Below are 26,414 nucleotides of genomic sequence, written 5' to 3' on the forward strand. Positions count from 1 at the left end.
TCGATATTGCTTATATTTTTGCCAATCTGCTGTGTTAACTGTGCCATTGCCAATCCTGATTTCCGATACTATACTTGTGTTAAACATGTGGAGCGCAGCCGTTGAGTTGAACTGAATTCTCTGTTTAAATAAGTTAATCAATGCCTAAATGGTGTCTTTTGTCGATTTTGAGTTTCCTTTGTATTGGATGTACATGAGATAATTCTCTGATACTATAGTTGTGTTAAATATGTTTCGCCTAATGTAGAGGGCAGCTGTTGTGTTGAACTGAATTCTATGTTTAAGGAAGTTAAGCAATGCCTAAATGTTGTCTTCTTTGATTTGAGTTTCCATTTGTATTGGATATGCATGAGATAATTCTCTCTCCAATGGTTGGTTGCTTGTTTTATGGTAGTAATATTTGTGATACGATGCATTGTTGGTTGGATTATATACATACACACACGACTACGTAGTTCCTAGTCTAGGATTTAGGATGTATGTGCTATGGATATGTCATTTGGCTAAAACTATTGAAGAGTCTGCCTTGTCTGCGTCTGATTAGTGTCATTAGAATTTCTCAGTAAGAGTGGTGGTTGGAGCTGTTGAGGTGTGATTGTTGAATCCATGGACATGGATTATATTGAAGAGTCTGCTATGTCTGCGTTTGATTAGTGTATTGTTGAAGCATTAGAATTTCTCAGTAAGAGTGGACATGGATTATTATATTGAGTGGTTTAATTGGGTGCACTTCTCTAGCATATGCTATAGAATATGGGCGCCTATGCATTTTCTTCGCTGTACCTTTTAATATCATTGCCTTTTTCATAAAAAGTACTCCCTGTTTATCATTTGAGCCCATTATTACTTTGCCTTTATTTTATGTCTTCTAGTTCGTTTAAGAAAGGGTGTAGAATTGCAGAGCTTCGGAGCTAGGTGTGGTTGGAGAGGGGATGTGGGTGAAAAATGAAGGTATGGATTGGTTGTGAGTGTAAGATGAAACTTGTTTTAAGTATGCCCTTTTTATTGTTTTTTTCGTTAAGTCTGCCTATTCGACTGTGTTCTATTTTGTTGTGTTACAATACTCATGTTTTTCTTATTTTCCATCTATGTTCACAAATTTGTACTGACACAGAAGAAATTTGTGAAGATAGTGTTTTTCTTTCTGTTTCATTTTTGAAGTTTGTACATAAAATAGGAGTTCCAAGTTTGTGATGCAGGGATCAATTAACTTGGGATGGTTTTGATAATGTAATGGCATTGAAATTTTGTTGCACTTGTGATTTTATGGAATTGGATTACCAATCAAGTTGCACTTCATCGTCAAATTACGTATCTATAGTTCTGTCCATATCTAAACTAGGGTGTCTGCTTCATGTTTAAGACACACATTCTAAACTAGAGTGGCTGCTTCATGTTTGAGACAAGAAAAGTGGAAGGCAAATTAATTAGCATTAAAACCTTCCATTCAGTGCGGCGGAGTGTACAATTCGCATCCACCTTATTTAAACGAAGCCACAATCCTCATTGTGTTTGAGAGCTCAATTCAAGAAACATGTTTATGTCTCTGTCTTCATCCTCAACCTTGATCCTCCACAATTCCTTGACCTCTCTCTCTCTCAAATCCCTTCGCCGCCACATCAACTCCTCCTCTGCTTGTCTCCCTGTGACCCGTCTCCGCTACCAGGTCTATTCCTCCTCCTTGGATGCCGTTCAAAGGCGCCTCATGTTCGAAGATGAGTTTTTACTCCTAACCCTCCCTCTCAAGTCATTAATTTTGGTTTCAAGGAATCATCAACGAAGTTCATTCAAAAACACTTCTACGTTGATGTTCTTGCAAAACACTTATATCAGCACAAGCAAAAAATATATTTTAAATACTTACACTATTTAAATTTTTTATTTTTTTTCTAGTTATATAGTACAATCACAATTTATGAGAAAATTGAAAATTAATAGTTTCATTAAATTAAACAATTAAAAATTACATATACGAAATGAAAATAAAATTTAAACAAATTACATTTATAATTAAGATTTTAGGGAATCGAATTATCCAATTTTTATGTAAATTATCATGGAAAGATTTCCATTAATAATTTAAATTACCTAAAAATATGTAATTTGCAATAAATTTTTGAAAAGATACCCTCTATCAATCTTTTTTTCTGCATTTGCTCCTGATCATCTTGTTTGCAGGTGTATTTTGGTTGATGAGAACGACGTCGCCGTCGGCCACAACACCAAATACAACTGTACAATCTCAAACCCCTTCACCAAAAACTAAACATTCACTTCACTTCAAAATCAAGGTATAACTAATTTGTTGCAGTCCACTTGATGAAGAAGACCAATTCAGAAAATCTGCTGCACAGAGCTTTCAGTGTGTTTCTCTTCAACTCAAACCACGAGCTACTGCTTCAGCAACGATCTGCAACGAAAGTCACCTTCCCTCTCGTCTGGACCAACTCCTGCTGCAGCCATCCCCTCCACCGCGAACCCGAGCTAGTCGAAGAGGACGCTCTCGGTGTCTGTGTAGCCGCTCAGAGAAAGCTCTTGGACGAACTTGGCGTCGCCACGGACGAGGTCCCGGTCGACCATTTCGTCCCGTTGGGCCGTATCCTCTACAAAGAGACTCTCTCCCAAGCAGCTGACATGATAACCATTCACAAGTTAACCTAACAATTTACGACCTGCTTTAATATCAGTTGATTTTTAATATTAAAGACTAAATTGATTTTGGAAGAGTAGCTTATTAAATTTATATTTATATAGTAATTTCAATTTTCTTTTTATATTATTATATAATATTTGTTGATAAACTATCTTCACTCTAATCAATAGAAATGTTGTTTTCACTGTAACTAATAGATCGGAATTCAAGTTGAAACTATACCTAACTCTTTTAATAAAAAAAATTAATAAAATAATATATTTGTGTATCATAATAATAGAATATTCGTATAATTAGTTTGTGCTGTTTATAGTAGATTCCTATAATTAGTTTGTGCTCAAGTCGTTGATCCCCTAATTTTCTATCAAGTCATTTTATTGATTCCCCTAGTTGCTTCAAATTAATTGTAATTAGGATATGATTAACTATCTCAAAAGACAAAAAAAAATTCACATACTATTAATTAAGTTAAGATTAACAAATTTACGATCTAGAAGGTCTTGTCAAACACGTGGCTAACATAATTTGGATACCCTATTTATACGGACCATAAATTATTGGCAAACCATGCATTCTAAACATATTTTCTTCACCTATTTAGTAGCGACGTTTTTCATGTTATATTATAATTAAACATTTAAATTTATTTCTATATGTTTTATTTTAATTATCTTGGAGATAATATTACCATATATAAACTATATTCACCAAACTAATCCTAACAAATTCCTCATCACTTAAGGTAAAATAAAACTTTCTATTCCAATTTATTTCTATATATTTTATTTTATTATCTTGAAGATAATATCATCATATATCTATATTCACCAACCTAATCCTAACAAATTCCTCATTACTTATGGTAAAATAAAACTTTGTTACCATAAAACTTTGTTATTCCACTAATTAAGTACTCCCTCCATCCCGGATTAGGAGTCTTATTTAGTTATGACATGAGTTTTAAGAAATGTAATAAAAAGTGAGTTGAATAAGTTAGTGGAATATGGGTCACACTTACTAGTTTTATAACAAAATGTGAGTAATAAGTTGGTGGAATTTGAGGCCTAATTACCATTTATGGTAAAAGTAAAATATGACTCTTATTGTGAGACAAACCGAACTTACAAAATAACTCTTATTGTGGGACGGAGGGAGTAATATACTTAGTAGTTCTTTTAGTGCAAATTGCATACAAAATCATGAATTTTGGTCAACTTTTGATTCGCCCTGGGACTTTTAAAATTAGATTGAAAAATAAGAAATTCAGATTTTTTTGCATAAAGAAACGACACTGTTCTGATTTTTTTCATTATGAGATAAATCCGAACAAAAAAGAGATATTGACGCATAATATCATGAAACTTTTCAATTTTCCCCCCTAACTTTAAGCTTGACATATAACATCACGAACTGAAATAATTGTTGAATTTTTCCCACCAACGACAAAATCCGACTATATATCATTTGCCTTTACATCACGTAAGATATGGTTACCACTGAAAAATGATAATGATGTGATTACAAAGTCTACAGAAGTCAAATATGGTTATCTATCTCATTTTAATGTACACTACAAAAAATTTATCTTTTAAGGACACGAAAATTGAGACGCAATTACTAGCGTTTGAAAGTTTTAAAAAATAACCATAATTTAGGGAGCAAAAGAAAGTGTTCTAAGTCAAAGACAAATTATTTTAATTTTTTTATTTTTTAGGACGCATTTATTTGTGTCTCCTCATTTTAGTTGAGACACCAACGATAAGAACACTTTATGAAACGTATGTGATATGATATAATTAGACACACAAATTAGCGTCTCTAATAGAATTAAAAGTGTTCTTATCTGTTCATTTTGTTGTGGTGGTAGTCGACGGAAAAAAATTCAACAACAATAACTTCGTGATTTTTATATACTCCATCCGTCCCATTCAAGATGTCCACATTCTTGAGTGACACGAGATTTTAGGTGGAGTAAGTAGAGAGAAAATATAGTTGAATATTAAATGAGAAAATAGGAGAGATGGATTTATTTCTAAATATAGAAAATGAACATCTTGTGTGGGACAAACTAAAAAAGAAAAATGGACAACATCTTCAATGAGACTGATGAAGTAAAGTTAAAGTTGATGGGAAAAAACAAATTTTTGAAAAATTAAATCTCGTGATATTAGGTGTCAATATCCTTAAAAAACCATGATGATTAGATTTTCCTTGGGAAAATCTGAACAAATTAAAAAACTAATCCAAAAACAAAAACGACATTATTAACTTGAAAAACACGATCAAATCTAAAATTCATTGTTTTTTCAGCTATATATTAAAGTTGAGGGACGTGACACGTGCCTCAATCTGGTGCGCTCCAATCTCCTTATAAATACCATGCGTAGGTGATTAGAGAGTGGAGTTGTTGAGCATCATTCACATTGGTTTAATCGGGTTTTTTCCTTTCTGTCCAAGTTCGATCACCATGTCATGTACCACCCAGTATCAATCATATCTCTGAACAACTCGATCGATTATTCGTAGATTGATACTGTGGGAATCATGAATCATTACTTAAATTAACAAGGCGTGCAGATATATTGATTTTGATTTGATTGATCGATCCACCGATCCATGGCTGCGGGAGGCTCCTCCTCCCCGTTCATTAAAAAGGAGAATTTTTACGGCGTTTTCGACGACACTTCGCCCGGCCTCAGCCCGTCGTATATAACGTTGTCGCCCGGCCTCAGCCCGTCGGCGCTCTTCGATTTGGATCCTCCGGTCATGCTACCGAATGATGAGGTCAATTATTTTTATTGTTGCCTTTTTGGATACTATTATTGATTTTGATATTAATATGTATGTGTATATAGGCACAATTGTCTCCAACGACTGGAACATTTTATTCTGCTCCAAATCGTGAGAATTTGAATATTAGTAGCGAAGGGATGGAGATTTGTTATGAGGAAAACGATTTAATGGCTGATGATGTTTATAAGGTATACATCTAGGACTTCCTAATAAATAGTACTCTCGTCACCGGCAATAAGGGCCCCGTTTCCCATTTTCGGCTGTCCCGTTTGCCGTATAAAGTATCTGTATATACTCTCTTCGCCGGGAATCAGAGTCCTATACTCTCTTCACCGGCAATAAGAGTTCTGTATTTTTCCATTTTGGTCCGTCTGATTTGCGGATTGTATTTTCGTGACCTTGTTTGGATTTCAATAAGGGCACCTGCAACGCCGGGCTAAAAATTTTACATTGCAAACACTGCATGCAATGATGCAACACAGTATTGCGGAGCTGTATTACTTTTGCACACACCGCGGACATCGTGGGCCCGGGATTTGAGAGCCAATCAGCGCCTCGTGTGCAGCACAAGTCCGTGATGAGATGAAAAGAATAAATTTATACTTTAATTATATGATCCATGGATTTTATTTATGTAATTTTTTTGTTAATTATTTAATTTTTGATTTTGATGAGAATTGTATTTTTATTAACAATTGAAAATATATAAAGTTCAAAAAACAAAAATGAATTGTACTTGCAAAACACAAGGTGCTCAAAGTACACTTTTGTGAAGCACTTATTTTATAGTGCTTCACTGCTGCCGATGCCCTAGTTGCTTATATACGTTAAGCAGGGCAAAGCCGACCTTTAAGCAGAGGGGCATATGACCCCCTCACCCTTCATAGTCTCTACTTACTAGGAGTATTATTTTTCATTTTCGTCTGTCATAAAATTAGTTCACTATTATTTTTTACAAGTTTTTTTTTCCATCCCTATTTTCCAATTACAAAACTCCCAATCATTTTTTTTCCATGTAACTCTACTATTTTACTAATTTCGTATTAAACCTGGGATGGAAGGAGTACAAATTTCCATATATATAACTCACCAAATACTCATTTTTAAATACTTAAAATTCCCTATATATTTTTTGCACCTCATAAAATGAATTTTTGACGTTAAGTGCCATTACTTTGGTGTATCTTTCATCGTCATTATATTTATATACAACTACACCAATTACTTGATGTTATCGTAAAATGAATTCTTGATGTTAATGCAATTACTTTACTTTGGTGTAAAAATGTAAATAAAGCTAAAAACACTTGTTGAGGATTGTAGGAATTTGAGTATCCAAAGGAATGTCTAGACACCAGTAGAGACGAATCGATGATGGACGATTCGAACGCAAACATCGACTACGAGCAGCAAAAGGCGAAAGACGCGACGAAGAACTCAGACGACGGATTCTACTGGCGAAAATACGGACAAAAGCACGTGAAAGGAAGCGAGTATCCGCGAAGCTACTACAAATGCACGAGCACAAAGTGCCCCGTGACGAAGAAGGTCGAGCGCTCCCATGAAGGCCACGTGGCGGAGATTGTGTACAAGGGCAGTCACAATCACCCCCAGCCTAAGCCGGTGCCCCAACCTTCGCTGCAAGATGCCGGCTCGTTATCCGTGCATAATCACGACGCTTCTTTCAATGACTTCCCCGACCCCCCGGCCGCCTTCTCGGACAACGCCGGCTTTAACGAGGAGCTTGATGATGCTGAGTTCGAGACCGCCAGGAAACGGTGCTCCATTTCTTCTTCTGATATTTTTTGAAGTGATAAATAAACATAAATTTTAAAGGTCTGGTTATTGTTATGAGTTTTTGGTTGTGTAGGAAGAGAGATATTGAGTCGGCTGCCGCGACGAGGTCGACCGCCCGGGAAGGTAACAAGGTGGTTGTCCAGCTAGAGAGCGATGTCGACATTCTTGAAGATGGCTATAGATGGAGAAAATATGGCCAAAAAGTTGTCAAAGGAAATCCAAATCCCAGGTAAGTTAATTAGGGTGACTTATTAATCCCGAGGTTTGTAATTTTTTCGATTATCTCATCTATCTCTTTTTTTTGAAGAAATATGCAAATCTGTTTTAAATATGTGGAAATGTTATGGCTATGATAGGAATGTTGAATCTCTTCCTAAGGTTGATATGTGTTTATGTGGTTGGTGGCGTATTTATAATCAACTATCACATCATTGCGTATTTTAACAGAAATGAAATGGATGAGACAATTGAAAACAATTGCAAACTTCGTAGTTAATAATTCAGTTTTTAAAAAGTGATATACTAGAATTTTACCATCTTTTGTAATTTATTTGGCAATTTTCCGTCGTAATTATGTGTTCTAAGTAAATGATTGCGTGATGCAGAAGCTACTACAAGTGCACGGCACCGAATTGTACCGTGCGGAAGCACGTGGAGAGAGCTGCGGACGACATTAAGTCGGTGATCACGACCTACGACGGCAAGCACACCCACGCCGTTCCTTCGAGCAGAACAGGCATAAACACCGAGGGTGCGGCCTCGCCATTGCCAAAACCAGCCGTGAAACAGGTGGCTCAACAAGATCTGCCCTTGTACTTGGACAGAAAGCCAATGCCGTTCGACTACGCTAGCTTGGGCGGAGGAGATCTCGGCTTCGGAGGCGCTTCACCTTATACATTCAACTTTCCTTCGTTCCACTCCATGCCTTATGCCTCTGTTGTCCCAATGAAGCCCTACTATTCGAATCTTTATCCCGAGTATATGCCAATGCCAGTGGCGACGCCCGTGTCAATGCCAATGACAATGTCGTCGTCCACTGTGTCAATATCGTCGTCCACGTTGTCATCGACATTGTCTCATACGCCACCCTACCATTACGGAGGCGATGCGACTCACCAACTCCAACCAAAGGAGGAGCTGCAGGATGAACTCTATCGTAGTTGCCTAAACATGCCCAAAGGAGGAGCTGCAGGATGAACTCTATTATTTTTTTCCCACTAGAGATGGATCTAGGATATATGTGTAGCTAGCTAGAAAATTGGTTTTGTTAATTTACTTGCCATTTCTCCTTTGTTACTATTATTTTTTGCCCACTAGAGATTGATCTAGGATACATAACTAGTTATCTAGCTACTAGTTAGGGCAACTTATATTTATTCATTCTTCCTTCATGGCTTGATGATTTTCAACCATGATTTTCAACCACCAAAAATTTATTAGTGAAAATCAATTGGTATGGCTTTTATTAGTCATGAAGTTTTACAATGTGTTTGCACTAATAAAAAATAAGTAAGATGTGAAGCATACCAAAATAACAGTCTCTAAAATGTACTCTATCAATCGGTTTGGTTTGATATTAGTTACGAAGTCTTTGTTGGGTATTAGTGGTACTTCAGGATGTATTATAAAAACACGTATATGAAAACTCCCTCCGTTTCATGTTAATAGAGTCATTTATTACTTTGGGAAGTTCCAAGTTAATTGAGTCATTTCTATTTTTGGCAAAAAGTAACCATTTTTCTTACTTTATTCTGTCTTCATCTCTCTTAATTTATTCACTATCCACTTAACACACTATTCTTAAACTCCTTGCCGAAAAAAATGCATTTATTAACCAGAAACGGGGGAGTATCAAATAAACGACAAGTTGGTGAATTGGTGTATTTTGAGGACACCGTTGATAAGGGAACATTTAATTAACTCTAATAACTTAATTAAGTACAACAGTTTATACTTAAAATAGAAATAGTACAAATAGTTTGGGACAATCCGAAAATAAAATGTGCGAGTACCATGGGACAGAGAGAGTAGTGTACTTAGGCTTTGTAGTGAATTTTTCACTAAATTAGTTTTTTTCAACTAATGAAAAACTAACTACTAAGTTTATGATTTTTCCGAATAAATTTTAAATTTATGAGAAAATATGGTTGGAAAAATCATGAAATCAGATTTCAGCTAAAATTTGTAATTTTATGCTAATAACTTCAATTATAGGGACCAAAAAATAAATTAGACACTACCTAGAAATCGTATTTCATATAGTACCATCGCACTTAAAAAGAAGTCGACTGAGTAAACGAAAATACTAGAAAAGAGAGAGAGGGCAGCAGATCTGAGAACTCAGCAGCGATTTGTGATTGATCATTCCTTCTGCGCAAAACCGTCTCAGATAATCGCTCGGTAAACTTGGTTTTCATCTCGTTTCCAATTATTCATTCACGTTCGTTCTAGATCTGAATTGTCTGGCATTTCGCCTTTATTTGTGATTTTGTAAGCACATCCAACAATTTCTTAGTTTGGTACTTAATTATCGAGTCTATTCACCGATTTGGTTTCGTGTTTGTGCATTGTGTTTGGTTATGCCTGTTGATTCGTGAAAAAAACAATAATGGATCGATTCGATTAGGTTGATGATTTTGTCTTCTGCATTTTTATGCTACTGCGATATTCAATTTTCGTGTTGAAATGTTACTGATGGATTATGCATCTCTGTAGTTTCTGTTAGTCAACTTTATTGTTTCAACGGTTCCCTGATTATGGTTTGTGTGTGTAATCTGATACTGCCAAATTGCCAATATTTAGTTAATTCACAAGGCTGAAGGACCATTACACTTGAAATGCGCTTCATGCACTAAATCTTAGTAAACTTTATTGGTTCAACAGGTTCCTGATTATTCTCTGTGTGTGTAATATGATACTGCTTGTGTGATGTATTAGCTTGGTCGATTAGCTTCCACTTTATATATATATATTGTAAGTACTTTTCAAATCTCCATTATTAAGTCATAGGGATCATTACATTTATATGTTTCGTGCACAAAATCTAGTTGAATTGTCTTCTTATTAATTAATTGAATAATTGAGCTTGATTATACCAGATAGCCAGTGTCGAATGGAGAAGACATGCTCTCTGCTTGTACATTTTGACAAGGGCACCCCGGCCCTTGCAAATGAGATCAAGGAAGCACTTGAAGGGAATGATGTTCCAGCTAAGATTGATGGCATGAAAAATGCAATCATGCTTTTGTTAAATGGTGAAACCCTGCCTCAGCTTTTTATCACTATCGTGAGATATGTGCTGCCCTCGGAAGACCACACTGTTCAGAAACTGCTTCTGCATTATTTGGAAATTATTGATAAGACTGATGGAAATGGACGTGTGTTACCAGAAATGATCTTAATCTGCCAGAATCTTAGGAACAATCTTATCCATCCCAATGAATATATCCGGGGTGTCACCCTGAGGTTCCTTTGCCGGCTCAATGAAGTGGATATCATCGAACCGTTGATACCCTCCATCCTCGCAAACTTGGAGCATAAACACCCTTATGTCAGGAGAAATGCCATTTCTGCTATATCGTCAATCTACAAACTCCCAAACGGTGAGCAGTTATTGGTTGATGCACCAGAGACAATTGAGAAGTTTCTCTCGACAGAGCAGGATCAATCAACTAAGAGGAATGCATTTCTGATGCTTTTTAACTGTGCACAGAATCGTGCTATTAACTACCTACTGGCCAATGTTGACAGAGTATCAGATTGGGGTGAATTAATGCAGATGGTTGTCTTGGAGCTGATCCGGAAAGTTTGTAGGACTAACAAGGCTGAAAAGGGGAAATATATTAAGATCATTATATCTCTATTGAATGCTCCTTCAGCTGCCGTTGTCTACGAGTGTGCTGGAACCCTTGTCTCTTTGTCTTCTGCTCCCACTGCTATTAAAGCTGCAGCCAACACATATTGCCAGCTTCTTCTTTCACAGAGTGATAATAATGTTAAGCTCATTCTGCTTGATCGCTTGAATGAGCTCAAGTCTTCCCACCATGAGCTTATGGTTGACTTGATAATGGATGTCCTTAGGGCACTTTCTAGCCCAAACCTCGATATCCAAAGGAAAACACTTGATATTGTTCTGGAACTGATTACCCCTCGCAATGTCACTGAGGTGGTTCTTACTCTGAAGAAGGAAGTCATGAAAACTCAAAGTGGGGAACTTGAGAAGAACGGGGAGTATCGGCAAATGCTCATTCAAGCAATCCATTCTTGTGCTATAAAGTTCCCTGAAGTGGCAAGCACAGTGGTCCATTTGTTGATGGATTTCTTGGGAGACAACAACATTGCCTCTGCAATGAATGTTGTCATTTTTGTTAGAGAGATAATTGAAACCAACCCTAAGTTAAGGGTTTCTATTGTCACCAGACTTCTGGATACTTTTTATCAAATTAGAGCAGCTAGAGTCTGCTCGTGTGCTCTTTGGATTATTGGAGAGTATTCCTTATCTCTTTCTGAAGTTGAGAGTGCTATTTCAACTATTAAGCAGTGTCTTGGGGATTTACCTTTTTTTTCAATCTCTGAAAATGAGGAAGATGCTGATTCTTCAAAGAAACCCCAGCAGGCTTCCTCAATCACCGTTTCATCCAGAAGACCGGCTATCCTTGCTGATGGTACTTATGCAACTCAAAGTGCTGCCTCCGAGACTGCTTTCTCTGCTCCAGCTGTTGTTCAGGGATCTGTGACCACTGGAAACTTGAGATCTCTTCTTCTGACTGGTGACTTTTTTCTTGGGGCAGTTATTGCCTGCACCCTAGCAAAACTGTGTCTAAGATTGGAGGAGGTTCAACCATCAAAGGTTGAAGTGAATAAAGCTTCAAGCAATGCTTTGTTGATTATGGTCTCTATGATACAGCTCGGGCAATCTTCAGTCCTACCACACCCAATTGACAATGATTCTTATGACAGGATTCTTCTTTGTGTAAGATTGCTGTGTAACACAGGGGCTGCTGCAAGGAAGATTTGGCTGAAGACTTGTCGCGAGAGCTTTGTCAAAATGCTCTCTGATAAACAGCTTCGTGAAACTGAAGAAAATAAGGCTAAGGCTCAGGTTACTCATTCACAACCTGATGACCTTATTGATTTCTACCATTTGAAGAGCAGAAAGGTACAAAGTTGCATTTTTCGCTATATGTTTGTTCTGCACCAGAGTTCCATATGCACACTTTGTTTTGTTACACCATATAATGCTTATTCTCTCTCAGTACTGTATTTCTTTGTCTCAATAGCCCATCAAATCTTTTGAACTTTCAAATAGTTGAATTTGGTTATATGGTTTGAAGTTGCTAACCACCTGGTATGAGATCATCCATAAGTTCTCTAACTTGTCTTTATATTGGAAAAAAATCCATTCTCGTCATTGTTGTGATTGTCTTCATACTTGTTCTCAAGTTTCTGAATGCTTATAGGTAAAAGTCTAATTAGTCTTTTAGCATGCTGGTACTGGACTTTCTTTTTGGCTTGTGCACTGGATTTTGGATAAGTGGTTTATATGTATGCCTATCATTGTTGTTAAAATTCCAGGGTATGAGCCAGCTGGAGCTAGAGGATGAGGTCCAAGATGATTTAAAACGTGCTACTGGGGAATTTGTGAAGGATGCAGATGATGCAAATAAGCTCAATCGCATCATTCAACTTACAGGATTTAGTGATCCAGTATATGCTGAAGCTTATGTGACAGTTCATCATTACGATATTGTCCTGGATGTCACAATTATCAATAGAACAAAAGAGACCCTTCAGAACCTGTGTTTAGAGTTAGCAACAATGGGAGATCTCAAACTTGTTGAGCGCCCGCAGAATTATACTTTGGCTCCTGAATCAAGCAAGCAAATAAAAGCAAACATTAAGGTTTCCTCTACTGAAACTGGAGTGATATTTGGAAATATTGTATATGAGACATCAAATGTGCTCGAGCGGACAGTTGTTGTCCTCAATGATATCCATATTGATATCATGGACTACATATCTCCTGCTGTTTGTAGCGACACTGCTTTTAGGACCATGTGGGCAGAATTTGAATGGGAAAACAAGGTATTCCTAACACATTTTTGGCACTCTGCAATCAGGGATAATCAATTGCTTGAACTTACTTACTGTGAGCATTGTAGTTCTGTATATTAGCATGCTTCCTAATTGGGTTACTATTTATATGACATGTTACTGATTTTGATGAAATTTAAGGTTTATGATTCTAGCCACTTGCTCTGTTCATCAGATCGTCTAATGTTCACTTTTTATGAAACTGACTCGTGTTTTAACAAAATTTCTGGACCACACCATTTTTTTTATATCCTATGACTGATTCTCATAAAACTATTAGCCTAACTTTGTCTTTCTTCCTTATCTTTTCCATCTTCTGTTGATATTCAACTTTCTTCGATTCAGTGATGTCTCATTTTCCAATTCCATTCACGTTCTTTTTGCAGGTTGCTGTAAACACCACCATAACAAATGAAAAAGAATTCCTTGATCATATTATCAAGTCAACCAACATGAGATGCCTAACTCCATTGTAAGTAATTTCATGCTGTCTAGTTTATTTTCTGCTGCTTCAATGCAGGGAAAGCCTTCTGCTGTGTTTATGGGTTTAAAATGGAACTTAGGCTGTGATTGATATCGATAATGCTGAATCATTAACTCTGTTGCAGACAATGTGCAAGATATTTATATGGTTTAATAATAGCTTTTGTCTTAGAGAGGTGCTGATCAATTAGATTGGCTTCTATTGAAATGGTGTGAGCATTATTGTATCCATTTCTACCCGACAATTTAGTCCTTTCATCTGATCCAGGAAACATAGGTCCAACATAATTTCATATGCAACAGAGATGAATATGCTTTTTAGCTATTTTTATAGAACGATCAATCTTTTGTTCTATTGCTTATGTATGGAAGCAAGGCCAGTAGAAAATAAGTAAATGAATGATTTGTTCAGCTAATCCAGTCTTCACTTGTCAATTACTATGTTTTACTCTATTTCGTCTCGTGAAAATCTAACTGGTGGCTCATAATATGTTTATCCCCAGTTCTGCCTTAGAAGGTGACTGCGGATTCCTGGCTGCTAATTTGTATGCGAAGAGTGTATTTGGAGAGGATGCTTTGGTGAATATCAGTGTCGAGAAGCAGGCAGATGAGAAGCTGAATGGATATATCAGGATAAGGAGCAAAACTCAGGGAATCGCACTCAGCTTGGGTGACAAAATCACTCTCAAGCAAAAGGGAGGAAGCTGATGGTAAATGCTATCGACTTTTTCTTAGGCGTGGCTTTGCTACACATCATATATTCAACTGATACGTACTCAGATAGAGTGGTAAACACACTCTCGTTGCCCAAGCAACTTACCCTTTCCCAGCTACTATAAAGAGTTCTTTTCTAGCATTGCTGTGTTTCTGTTTTTCTTTGTTGTTTTGTTTAACTCCAAGCCGTTTTTCGTATGATGCTCAGGTTCGTGCACCAAGTATCTGCGACTCATTGATGCTTGCTCCCTTTTGAAACTACCTTCGAGAGGATACTGAGTGTATACGTTTACCTTTGGTATTTACGCCTTGTCGATTTTATGGGGGGATACTACACAATATGAGACAAATTGAACTGTATTTCAGAATTATTCTTTTTGTAGAGCAAATTGAGAAATGATTTTTGTAATATCTGCCTTTTTACATCGCGTCTGTGGCTGTTGAGCGTTGGTGTTTGGGCACTTGTCTGTTCAGAATAAGTGTTATAGAAAGCATTCAACATAAATAAATATATGAAATAGTTGTATGAATGTCTTAACATTATCTTGTTCCTTTTAAATATTGACTAATACAATCAAATTCGATGGATTGGTATATATATATTTGCTATGAATATGGCTCTTTCAGCCACGTAGAGATATTGTCCCATGTCCTTTTAAAACACATTATTATTCTAGGATAGAGCTAAAAGTCTAATTTTCGATTTAGTCGCCCTTCGAAGTCTTTAAATATTCTACTCCATATTTTTGTGCAAATAAAAAATGAGCATTTTGACTTTATGTCGACAAATCCTATTACACCCTCACCCTCTGTCCCACAATAGGAGTCATTGTTGGTGTTGGCACGAGTTTTAAAAAATGTAAAGAATAATGAGATGGAAAAGTTACCTCCGTCCCACAATAGGAGTCATTGTTGATGTTGGCAAGTGAGTTAATAGAATTTCTAAAATTTTATATACATGACAATTGTGATTTATCATTCAAATTTTAAAAGACGTAGATAAGGCAAAATTTGATCTAATTTTTTGATTTTATAGATGAATAACTCCTTTTTAGTTATTCATGTCTTATTTATTAATCCTAATTTTTATTTTCCTCAAGCTCCAATGTCAATGTCGGTTGTTATACTAGAATATTATACCATATTAAACACTCTAATAGGTGTAGCCTTTATATGCTGCTTATTGTAACATATAAAATATGTCACCAAAATATACATGTAAACAAATTTAATCACACCAATTTCTTTATTTACTCAAATATGCAAACATGACAACAATTCACACTTACAAATGTTTGCCACCAAGTATCAAATGACGACACAGTAAAAACTCAAAACAAACCACATGCAAATCAGCAAATCTCAATCAACACAAGGCTAATTAGTAATTAACAAAATGGCAATTATTCCTAATCTCCCCCTCATTCCCAGTGAGCACATCTATATACCCCATCTTCACCATCGCCGCCCCAAACTTCTTCCCCCAAACCGCCCCATATTTGACATTGTCCACCACCAGCTGCCTCGTCAGCTCGCTCTCGAACAGCGTCTGATCCGAGGTCAGCAGACCCGTCCTCTCCGTCAACCCCGAGTAATACTTGTTATCGAGAATTGTAGGCGTAGCAACATCGTTGTTCACAATAGGATCATTGTTACTTCCCGGAGGCGGGCACCTGCCGATTTTGAATTTTAATTATTCAATTCACGCAGACAAAAAATCTAAGTTTACCACAAAATATCTATTACTATGAATTTGTGGATCTATATTCTTATAAGTATGTTGTTTTCAACATGCGTTGCGTATCGTATCGTTAGATGATGACAGGAATTCCTAACAGACCTGGTCTTCAAAAAGGCGGCATATCCGGGGTCCAAAGAAGGGTCCTGAGCAAAGGTGGCGTTGAAGGCGTAGAGGCGGGGGGCGAAGGAGGAGCAGTGGGAGACCCCGATGGAGTGGGCCCCGGAGAGCGTCACCATCTCGTCGAGCGACAGGCCCTTCACGTTGAAGTTGTCTCTGAGCTGGGCCGCACTGAAGAACGGAGGAGGGAGGTTCTGCACCACCTCAGAGCTCAGAGACACGCGCCCGTCTCTGCGCCCCGAGGGCACGTCGTACCAGATGTGGCCGGCCACTAGGGCGCTGTCGCGGGCCGTGATGGATCCGCGAATTATTGATGTTAGTAAATGCTGGTAGAGAATTATGACACAATGAATTTACGTGGTTCGATTTACTGAGGTAAATCTACGTCCACGGGGAGAAATGAGGGCAGGTTTGTATTGCTTGATCTGCGAAAATACAGCTTACAATACAGACTTGCTATATGCTATTTTATCTCTAGAGAGCTTAACCCTTTTCTATCAGATCTAAGTTCTATTTATACATTGAACTAGGATCGTGGTTTGCAGCCCCACTAACAAGATCGTGGGTGAGCAATAACTGCTCAATAACTGCTTCATACCACTAAATAGATCGTGGGTATAGTGGAGGTCGTGGAGGCCTTTCGTGAGTCCACCAACTCCTAGTTCGGTCGAATGCTGAGACCGAACTGCTGGACTTTACCGATCAGCTCTTGCCGATCTGAGAGGAGAGCTTGACTGGTCGGCTTTTACCGAGCTGTAGGCTGAGTCCGAACTCTTTGGTCGTGCCGAACTCTTTGGTGCCGAACAGATACTCTTTCTTGGGCTCTGGGCTGATGGGCCGTCACTGTTATTGGGCTTGCCATTAGGGTTTAGTTCGTACCCCATCACTTAGTTCGTACCCCATCACTACCCCCCCCGAAAAGCGAAGTGGATCACTTCGGCGAGGTGAGTCACTTCGGCATTCTGGATAACGGTAAGGGGGAGGCTGACGTCAGGGGACGTGCCTAGCGCATGCCTGCATTAAATGCGACAGTAAAATCCGGCCGTTGATTCCTGAAAAGGTGGGATTCGAAACGGCGCAACGATTTCGAAATCTTTCCCGTATCTGATAAATACGCTCTTTCTTCATCATTGAAGCACTTTTGCTGTTGCGTCTTCTATACTCTCTTTCTTGCGAAAATTCTCTCTCCGCTTTCAAGAATTTTTTTCAGACTATCTTCACCTTCAAAAAGTAAGAAAAATGTCTTCTTCTTCTTCTTCTTCGGAGTCGGGTAGCGTTAGGAAAGGGGGTAAGGGGTCTTCTAGCCGGAAAGAATCCGGGGAGAAGACCGTAGAGTATTTTCACAGTATCTTGAGTAAGGATACTGTGATATCCCTTTACGAAAAATACTCTTTTCCTGGGGGGAAGGCGGTGGTACCTGACGGTGATCACAGGGCTGACTCCCCGCCGGAGGGTTACGTCACCGTGTACGAGGCCTGCTTAGAATGCGGGCTTCGTTTCCCCCTCCCTTCTGCCTTTATAGATTTACTAGATTTTTTTCAGCTTCCTTTAGGCCAGGTGACTCCGAACTCTTGGAGGCACTTGTCGGCCTTCGCTGCCGAACTCCGTAGGTTAGGAAGGGATTTGTCTTTGAAGGCGATCCTTAAATTCTTTCAATTTAAGAGGAAGGGGTCTTGGTTTTACTTGATCCCTTTACAGCCTTTTAGGGCCTTTTGTAAAACGAAGTGGCCGAAGTGGCAAAATCGCTTCTTCTACTATGATAGGACCGCGGCTCCTAGTTTTCCCTGGAGAGGGCCGGAGTCCGTTATCCGTCACCCTCGGCCTGAACCGTTGGACGAGCTCGACGGCGAGCTCAACAAGATTCCCATAGTTAGGAAACAATACACGGAGTCTGAGCTCGTCAAGGGCGACGTCGTGTTCGACATCTCGTCTTCGGACGAAGAGGCCGAGGGTGAGGATTTCTCTTTATCTTTATGCTCTACTGCTTTAACGAAGAAAATCTGACTTTGCTTTCTTGCTTTTTGGCAGTGTTCATGTTGAATAAGGCTATCAGAAAGTCCTCCGAGCTTGTGGAGCCGGAGAGAGAGAAGGCTACCAGCTCGGCGCCTGATGCCGAGAAGAATCCGAAGAGGCAAAAGACCTCTTCGGGTCCAAAGAAGCCGGAGTCGACTTCGGCAAATAGGAAGGGGAAGACCCAGAAGCCCCCGAGAGCGCCAGAGAAAGACATGGTCTTGGCGCCTCCTTCGGAGCATATCTGTGAGCCATTTCTATGGCCCACGGACTTCGCCGAGGTGAATTGTCTTCTTGATTCCTTGGCTTGGCTTCTGTCCTGTATTTTTGGTGCCCTCTGTTAACTTTTTTCCTTATCCATTTTCAGAGGAATGATATGCTCTCCAAGCTCGTCGCCGTCGAACTCTCCAAAGCGTCCAACGACTATGCCGAGATGCAGAGGAAATTGGCGGCTGCTTGTCACCGGGCCGAGCAGGCTGAGGCAAACTTTGAGAAAGCCAGGGCTGCTAGGATTTCGGCCCAGGATGAAGCTCAGTTTGCCAAAAACCAGCTCGTCATCCAGCGAGAGCAGACGAAACAGAGGGATGCTGCCGCCGTGGTTGCCCAAGGAGAGGGTCTCCGTGCCTACACGGAGAGACTCTTTTTGAGCAGCCAGTTCTCGGCCTTTGTCGGTAGTCTGGTAAGGCTAATTGCCGATAAGGGCGAGCAGGGGGCCGACGTCGTGCTGCCTCTGTACAGCCGAGAGATAGCAGCTCGGCTTCAGAATCTGCCGCTCCTTGAGGAGCTCGCTTCATCTTCGGTCCTGCTTTCTGCAGACCGAGTCCGGAGTTGTCGAGCTGATCGGGACGAGAACCTGGAGGCTATCTTTGCCTCCGTGGGACCCGTTTCACCCGCTTCGACTTACAACGGAGAGGGTGAGGCCGAGCCGCTGGAGCGGGAGGCCGAAGTCGATCAGGCCGGGCATCCGGAGAAGGAGGCCGATCAGGAGGCGGAGGCGAGGCCGGCAGGAGGCGAGGCTGAGGCTGAGGTAGCCCAGGAGAAAGAAGCTGTACCAGACCGAGGAGCCGGAGACGAAGCTGGCGGAGTATGATTTCGTCTCCCTTCTCTTAGTCTAGTTTCTTCCTTGTAAAATGGCCTTGATGCCCTCCTAGTGTAAAATTTTCCTTGTGAATGAAAAATTCTCTACACTTGTCTTCGTATAGCTTTTCGTACTCGCCTTTATTCCTGTTGTATTTTACTATCTGCTCGGTACAACTGCCGAACTAATATAGCTGCTTTGTACTCAAGGAGATGGAGATACTTCACTGGAAACGGCTGTACTCTTCGGCTTTAGACGAAGCTGAGAAAAGAGCTATAGCCGATCAGACGAAGAATGATGAGCTTCTGGCTCGTTTAGTGAAGCTGGAGGCCGATAATAAGGACTTAGAGTCCGATAAGAAGGATCTGGAGGCCGAGCTGAATACGACCATTGCTGAGAGGACTGCGTACGAGGATTACATCCGTGTGCGCGGGGGATTGACCATATCAGATGTTCAGAGTCGAGTTGACGAACTGTGGGAGGAATATCTTGTACTCCGGAGGAACAATGCGCTGGAGAGCTCGGCTTGCCAACAAGTTGTGAAATCACTACGGCGTTGGGCTTCTCGGTACAACATTGTTCTTTCTCGGCGCCCCTCCATAGAAAGATTCCTTCGGCATATCGTGCCAACAGATGCTCGCACTCCAGATCAAACCTCTGGTTCCCTTGTTCAAAATCCTACTTCCAGTCATCAACGAACTCCGGAACAGCCGGAAACGTCAAGACGAGAACGGGCTCAGGAGCAACCGGAATCGTCAAGACAGGGACGGACTGACATTCGCCGAGGAGTTGTGACTATGAGCGAGCAAGATCAACAGATGATTATTGCAGAGACTCTTCATCGCCGAGGTGTTAGGACTTCTCGGGCTCGGGGAAGAGGCGTTGGGTCGAGGATAGCATCTCGTCGACCTGCTTATTCTTCATCTGCTCGGAACAACCGAACTCGGCTTCCAGAGGATTTTGCAGATAGGTGGCTTAACTTCAGCAATCCTGGACAGTAGAATAGTCCTTTGTAATAGCGTAACGCCATTTTGTAGGGTAGCTGAGTTGTATGCTGAACAAGATTTGAAAAATGAAATTTTGTTTTCGCTTCTAACACTGTATTTACAGCTTAGCGAAAAAATTTCATCGTACTTGTCCTCGGTCTTATGAAGTATACTTCTTTGATCGGACTTGGTCCTTGGTCTTATGAAATAAACTTCTTTGACCGGACTCGTCATTGGTCTGATGAAATAAACATCTTTGACCGGACTCGTCTTTGGTCTGATGAAATAAACATCTTTGACCGGACTCGTCTTTGGTCTGATGAAATAAACATCTTTGACCGGACTTGGTTTGTGTTCTAATTTGGCGATTTTTGTCGCCGGGATCGAACTTTCCCTTGTCCTAATTCGGCGAGTTTTATCGCGTGGATCGGACTTTCCCAGTTAACCGAAGTGGTCTTATGCAGTAAACCTCTTTGACTAGACATGGTCGTCCTCGGTCTTATGAGGTAAACTTCTTTGACCGAACTCGGTCGTCCTAATTCGGCGAGGTTTATCGCGTGGATCGGACTTTCCCTTATTGCAGTTCGTTTCAGACGAAGTGCTTATTAAGCTGAATTGCGGTCTTGTATCCTCCTTGGAAGCTTGGACGCACAATCGTTGGCTTATTGCAGTTCGTTTCAGACGGACTGCTTGTTAAGCTGAATTGTGGTCTTATATCCTCCTTAGAAGCTTGGACTCACAATAGTCTTTAATAATCGATCTAAAAAGGGGATCAGTCTTTAAAGAACGATATACCTTGGTACCATTTGTAAGAGACGACAAGCACATAGAGACAAAACACATAGAGAAAAAATGAAAAAGACGAAAGAAAAAAAAACTTTAAACTTTTATAAAACGACAAGTAAAAGATACAAGTAAAAAAAAACAAACAAATAAAAACATGTACCCCTATGACCGAACTAGACACAAGACAGACTGACCGGACTTTGTCTCTTACAAGTGGAACTTCTTGAGGTTGGAGACGTGCCATGTTCGGGGTACTTGTTCTCCTGACATGTGAGTCAATTTATAAGACCCTTTGCCGAGGACTTCTGACACCCGATATGGACCCTCCCATGTGGGCTCGAGTTTGCCCAGCTTTTCTGCTCGGCTTACTTCGTTGTTTCTCAAGACGAGATCTCCCACTTGAAATTGAAGCTTTTTCACCCTTTGGTTATAGTACCGGGCTACTTGCTCCTTATACTTGGCTGCTTTTATGCACGCCAATTCTCTTCTTTCTTCGGCGAGATCTAGTTCTGCTCTCAGTCCGTCGTCATTCATTTCTGAGGAGAAATTTAGAGTTCGGGGACTGGGTACGCCGATCTCCACCGGGATTACGGCTTCAGTGCCGTACACCAGACTATACGGAGTTTCACCGTTGGAGGTTTTGGGTGTAGTTCGGTAGGACCATAGGACTTGAGGGAGATTTTCTACCCATTGTCCTTTGGCTTGTTCTAACCGAGCTTTTAACCCTTTCACCAGAATCCGGTTCGTTACTTCCGTTTGTCCGTTTGCTTGGGGATGGGAGACCGAAGTGAACCGCTGTTGAATGTTTAGCTCTTGGCACCAATTCTTGAACGTCTTGTCGGTGAACTGAGTCCCATTATCCGAGATGAGGATGTGGGGTATGCCAAATCGGCACACTATGTTCTTCCAGACGAAGTCCAATGCCTTTGAGCTCGTTATCGTAGCTAATGGTTCAGCCTCCACCCACTTCGTGAAGTAGTCCACGGCAACGATAAGGAATTTCATTTGCCGAGGAGCTTGAGGAAGTGGTCCCACTATGTCTATGCCCCATTGCATGAAAGGCCAAGGGCTTTGCATAGTGTACAGATCGGTCTGCGGCATCCTTGGGACATTTGCATGAATTTGGCACTTCGTACACTTCTTGACGAGCTGCACTGCCTCTTGTACCATGGTTGGCCAATAATATCCCCATCTCAGAACTTTTTTAGCTAAAGCTCTGGCTCCGATGTGGCTACCGCACGATCCTTCATGAACTTCTCTGAGGATGTAGTCCGTCTCTTCTGGTCCTACGCACCGCAATAACGGCTGGAGGTAAGACTTTCTAAAGAGGACTCCTTCATGAAGTTCGTACCGAAGAGCTCGGCACGTGATCTTCCGAGCTTCTCTCTTATCCTCGGGCAATTGTCCTTGATCCAGATACTGCAAGATCGGCGTCATCCAGTTCGGCGAGCTGGATACTGAATGTACCTCGGCTTCATCAATGCTTCGATGCATTAATTCTTCCGCCTTTGAGCTCGGATCTGAGGCCAACTTACTTAAGATATCTGCTCGGCTATTTTCCGCTCTGGGAATACGGATTATCCGAAAATAGGAGAAACTTCGGCTGATGCTTTGCGCTTTGTCCAAATACTTCTTCATTCTCTCGTCACGGGCTTCACTTGTACCCAACATGTGATTTACTATGACTTGTGAATCACAATGGACTTTGAGAGATTTGACGAGCAGACTTTGCGCTAACTGGAGTCCGGCCAGGAGGGCTTCGTACTCGGCTTCATTATTAGTAGTGGGGAATAGGAACCGAAGTGAGTAGGTTACCTCGTGTCCGTCGGGAGCGACAAGTAGAATACCAGCTCCACTTCCCATCTTGTTTGAAGCTCCATCTACGAATCCGCTCCAGCAGTCCGGCGGTTCTACTTCGGATTCCAAGGGCTGTGCTAGTTCGGCATTGGCAGAATTCTTCTGTTCGGCAATAACAGGACTTGCTTGATCGAACTTTGCTTCTGCAAGAAAATCTGCCAAGGCTTGTCCCTTGATGGCTTTCCGAGGTAGATATTCAATTGTGTGCTCTCCCAACTCTATAGCCCACTTGGCGATTCTGCCTGATGCTTCCGGTTTGGTCAACACTTGCCGAAGTGGCAGATCAGTTAAGACGCATACCTTGTGAGCATAGAAGTATGGCCGCAGTCTCCTTGCTGCATTTACTAATGCCAGAGCAATCTTTTCCAGTGGTTGATACCTTGTTTCTGGACCTCTTAATGCTCGGCTTGTAAAGTAGATGGGAAGCTGCTTTAGGCCTTCTTCTCGTACAAGCACCGCGCTGATGGTTTGATCCGATGCCGCTAAGTATAAGAATATTACTTCGGCTTCGGTTGGAGCAGAGAGCATAGGAAGCTCGGCTAGATAACTTTTGAGCTCGTCAAAGGCCTTTTTCTGCTCGGCTCCCCACTCGAACTTTGGTGCCTTTTTCAACACCGTGAAGAACGGCAGTTGCTTTTCGGCTGCTTGAGAAAGGAATCGATTCAGTGCGGCTAGGCATCCGGTTAGTCTTTGCACGTCATGTATGGACTTCGGCATTGCCATGTTTTGAACAACTTGAACTTTTGAGGGGTTTGCCTTGAGTCCGTCCTTTGAAACCCAACAACCCAGAAACTTTCCCGAATCTACCAAAAAGGTACACTTTTGGGGATTAAGTTTGAGGTTGGCTTTCTTGAGCACGTTGAGAGTGGACTTGAGGTTGTGCTCGTACTCCGAAGTGCTTTTGCTTTTGACGACTATATCGTCAACATACACTTCGACCTCCTTTCCAATCAGGTGCCGAAAAAGCTTGTCTACCATCCTTTGATAAGTGGCTCCGGCATTCTTTAAACCGAATGGCATCTTTTTATAAGCGAAAATGCCGAAATCAGTAATGAAGGCCGTTTTTGAAGCGTCAATCTCATCCATTAAAACTTGATGGTATCCTTTGTACAGATCAAGAAAACAAAAAATTTCAAAGCCTATCAAAGCTTCTACTTTTTTATCTATGTTCGGAAGGGGATAGCAATCTTTGGGACAGTGCTTATTTAGATCGGTGAAATCTATGCACATCCGCCATCCTCCTTCCTTTTTCTTGATCATGACAGGATTGGCTACCCACGAAGGGTACTTCACTTCGAATAACACATCCGCCTTCAATAATTGACGGACTTCGTCATGGATGACTTGATTTCGTTCTGCCGCAAAGAGTCTTTGCTTCTGTTTTATCGGCCGGACTGAAGGATCAATATTTAACCGATGAGTGATTACCTCGGGGGGCACTCCGGTCATGTCCAACGGAGACCATGCAAAGACGTCTTTATACTCCTTGAGGAGCTGGATGGTTTTTTCCCGAAGTAGGGGCGTTCCCGCGAAGCCGATCTTAACCGTTCGGGATGGATCGTCTTCGTACAGCTGAACTGTCATCGAGTTCGGCTCCGGTATGACTTCGGTCATCGCCTCTGACTCCGGCTGCTGTGATTGCTATGCTTGGTGGTGCCGATCTGACTGCTCGGCACTTCTAAGCGCAATTTGCAGACATTCCTTTGCTCTCTTTTGGTCACCTCGGATGACCGCTATCCCTCCTTTAGTGGGGATCTTGATGGTGAGGTGATAGGTGGAGCAAACGGCCCGAACTGTGTTGAGCCAGTCTCTTCCCAGGATGACGTTGTACGGGGACCGAGCTTTCACCACGAAAAACTCAATCATCGTACTGGAGCTAGTAGGCGCTTTCCCCACCGTGATCGGAAGGCTGATAATACCTTCAGGGCGGGTGTCCTCCTGGGTGAAGCTCTTCAGGGGAAGCGGAGCCGGACTGAGCCGAGCTGGGTCCACTTCTAGTTTGTCGAAGCACTCTTTAAAAAGAATGCTAACCGACGCTCCTGTATCCACAAACACCCTGTGGATCAGTTTGTTTGCCACTCCGGCTTGGATGACAATGGCGTCTTGGTGAGGAGAGATGGCCGGGACGGGATCAGCAGCCGAGAACGTAATCACTTCGTCCTGCTTCAGCCTTTTATGCGTTGGCTCCTCTCGATTGGAGCCTCTGCGTTCTGACTTTAGGGACGACTTGGTCTTCCCGGCAGGGAGCGCGTCAATAGTCTGGATTACTCCATCATATTGCGGCTCGTCATCGTCTTCGGGATCCGGCTGCCTTTTCGGATCCTGAGGGGCGCAGTTCGCACCACTCTGCTTTTTATTCTTCTTTGGCTGCTTACTTCGGTATTTTTTCAATGTCCCTGCCTTCACAAGAACATCGATACCTGCAGCCAAGTTTCTGCACTCCTCAGTATCGTGACCGTGGTCTTGATGGTAGGAGCAGTAGTTATCCTGTGGTCGGCGCGCGGCTGATTTCGTCATCCGCTTTGGCTTTTCGAATAGGTCAGAGTGCAGTTCGAAAATTTCCGCTCTCGGCTTGTTCAGCGGTACGAACTGAGCGGGCGGCTTCTCGGGATTGAGACGAGGTCCCAATCTGTCTTGCACCGGAGCCCTTTGAATTCTTTCAAATGGAGTCCGGCGAGGATGCCCCTGATCGCTATGATCGGGCTTCCTTCTGTCTCCTCGGGACGATGAGCTGTCTAACGACCGTTTACGACGGTCTGCCTCATCGGCCCGGGAGTACTGGTCCGCAATGTCCCACATTTCCTGAGCTGTCTGCGGACCGCACTCAACGAGCTTCCTGTAGAGAGCTCCGGGCAGGATTCCATTTTGGAATGCCGAGATGACAAGCAGATCGTTGAGATCGTCTACTTGCAGGCATTCCTTGTGGAATCTTGTCATAAAGTCGCTAATTTTTTCGTCGCGACCTTGACGAATGGAAAGCAGCTGAGCCGAAGTGATTCGGGCTTCCGCTTTCTGAAAGAACCTCCTGTGGAAGGCATCCATTAGATCTCGGTAAGATCTGATGCTGCCCTGGGGGAGGCTATCGAACCACCTTCTCGCGTTCCCGATGAGCAGCTCGGGAAACAGCTTGCACATGTGGACCTCGTTGAGACCCTGGTTCGCCATGTTATATTGATAGCGCCCCAAGAAATCGTGAGGGTCCACGAGCCCGTCGTAAGTCATCGACGGAGTTCGGTAGTTCTGTGGTAGGGGAGTTCGGGTGATGTCGTCCGAGAACGGAGTCTTCAGTGCTCCGTACACGGCGAA

General features: G+C 41.5%; 3 protein-coding genes across 4 annotated transcripts; 2 read left to right on the forward strand and 1 right to left on the reverse strand.

Annotated features, from left to right (window-relative positions):
• The first annotated feature begins 5,269 nt into the window (after positions 1 to 5,269).
• Positions 5,270 to 8,440, forward strand: LOC121784438 (probable WRKY transcription factor 26). The gene is made up of 5 exons (XM_042182574.1): positions 5,270 to 5,437; positions 5,509 to 5,634; positions 6,770 to 7,224; positions 7,317 to 7,472; positions 7,849 to 8,440. The coding sequence occupies exons 1-5, from the start codon at positions 5,270 to 5,272 to the stop codon at positions 8,438 to 8,440; spliced, it is 1,497 nt and encodes a 498-aa protein (XP_042038508.1).
• A 1,071-nt stretch (positions 8,441 to 9,511) lies between these two features.
• On the forward strand, positions 9,512 to 15,076 carry LOC121784798 (coatomer subunit beta-2-like). 2 transcript variants are annotated; one of them, XR_006046786.1, is made up of 6 exons: positions 9,512 to 9,643; positions 10,342 to 12,401; positions 12,818 to 13,327; positions 13,723 to 13,808; positions 14,323 to 14,607; positions 14,742 to 15,076. XR_006046786.1 is itself a non-coding variant. In XM_042183031.1 (6 exons), exons 2-5 carry the CDS (start codon positions 10,356 to 10,358, stop codon positions 14,525 to 14,527), a joined length of 2,847 nt encoding a protein of 948 aa, XP_042038965.1. In that variant the 5' UTR covers positions 9,512 to 9,643; positions 10,342 to 10,355; the 3' UTR covers positions 14,528 to 14,529; positions 14,742 to 15,076. The 2 variants fall into 2 exon arrangements, 1 of the variants encoding a protein (XP_042038965.1); XM_042183031.1 differs by having other exon boundaries at positions 14,323 to 14,529.
• Positions 15,077 to 15,752: 676 nt separating this feature from the next.
• LOC121783993 (peroxidase 5-like) lies at positions 15,753 to 16,675 on the reverse strand. The gene is made up of 2 exons (XM_042182173.1): positions 16,374 to 16,675; positions 15,753 to 16,206 (listed from the first exon to the last, which is right to left on the reverse strand). The coding sequence occupies exons 1-2, from the start codon at positions 16,508 to 16,510 to the stop codon at positions 15,915 to 15,917; spliced, it is 429 nt and encodes a 142-aa protein (XP_042038107.1). The 5' UTR covers positions 16,511 to 16,675; the 3' UTR covers positions 15,753 to 15,914.
• Positions 16,676 to 26,414: the final 9,739 nt, after the last annotated feature.

Source organism: Salvia splendens, chromosome 21 (genome assembly GCF_004379255.2).
Source record: "Salvia splendens isolate huo1 chromosome 21, SspV2, whole genome shotgun sequence".
In the NCBI taxonomy this organism is placed as follows: Eukaryota; Viridiplantae; Streptophyta; class Magnoliopsida; order Lamiales; family Lamiaceae; genus Salvia; species Salvia splendens.

Coding starts and splice junctions, on each gene's coding strand:
- LOC121784798 (XM_042183031.1), top strand. CDS start 10,356: ATGGAGAAGACATGCTCTCTGCTTGTACATTTTGACAAGGGCACCCCG. Junction 12,402..12,817: donor ACCATTTGAAGAGCAGAAAG/GTACAAAGTTGC, acceptor TTAAAATTCCAG/GGTATGAGCCAGCTGGAGCT. Junction 13,328..13,722: donor AATTTGAATGGGAAAACAAG/GTATTCCTAACA, acceptor TTCTTTTTGCAG/GTTGCTGTAAACACCACCAT.
- LOC121784438 (XM_042182574.1), top strand. CDS start 5,270: ATGGCTGCGGGAGGCTCCTCCTCCCCGTTCATTAAAAAGGAGAATTTT. Junction 5,635..6,769: donor TGGCTGATGATGTTTATAAG/GTATACATCTAG, acceptor TGAGGATTGTAG/GAATTTGAGTATCCAAAGGA. Junction 7,473..7,848: donor AAAGGAAATCCAAATCCCAG/GTAAGTTAATTA, acceptor TGCGTGATGCAG/AAGCTACTACAAGTGCACGG.
- LOC121783993 (XM_042182173.1), bottom strand. CDS start 16,510: ATGGTGACGCTCTCCGGGGCCCACTCCATCGGGGTCTCCCACTGCTCC. Junction 16,207..16,373: donor GCCGCCTTTTTGAAGACCAG/GTCTGTTAGGAA, acceptor CAAAATCGGCAG/GTGCCCGCCTCCGGGAAGTA.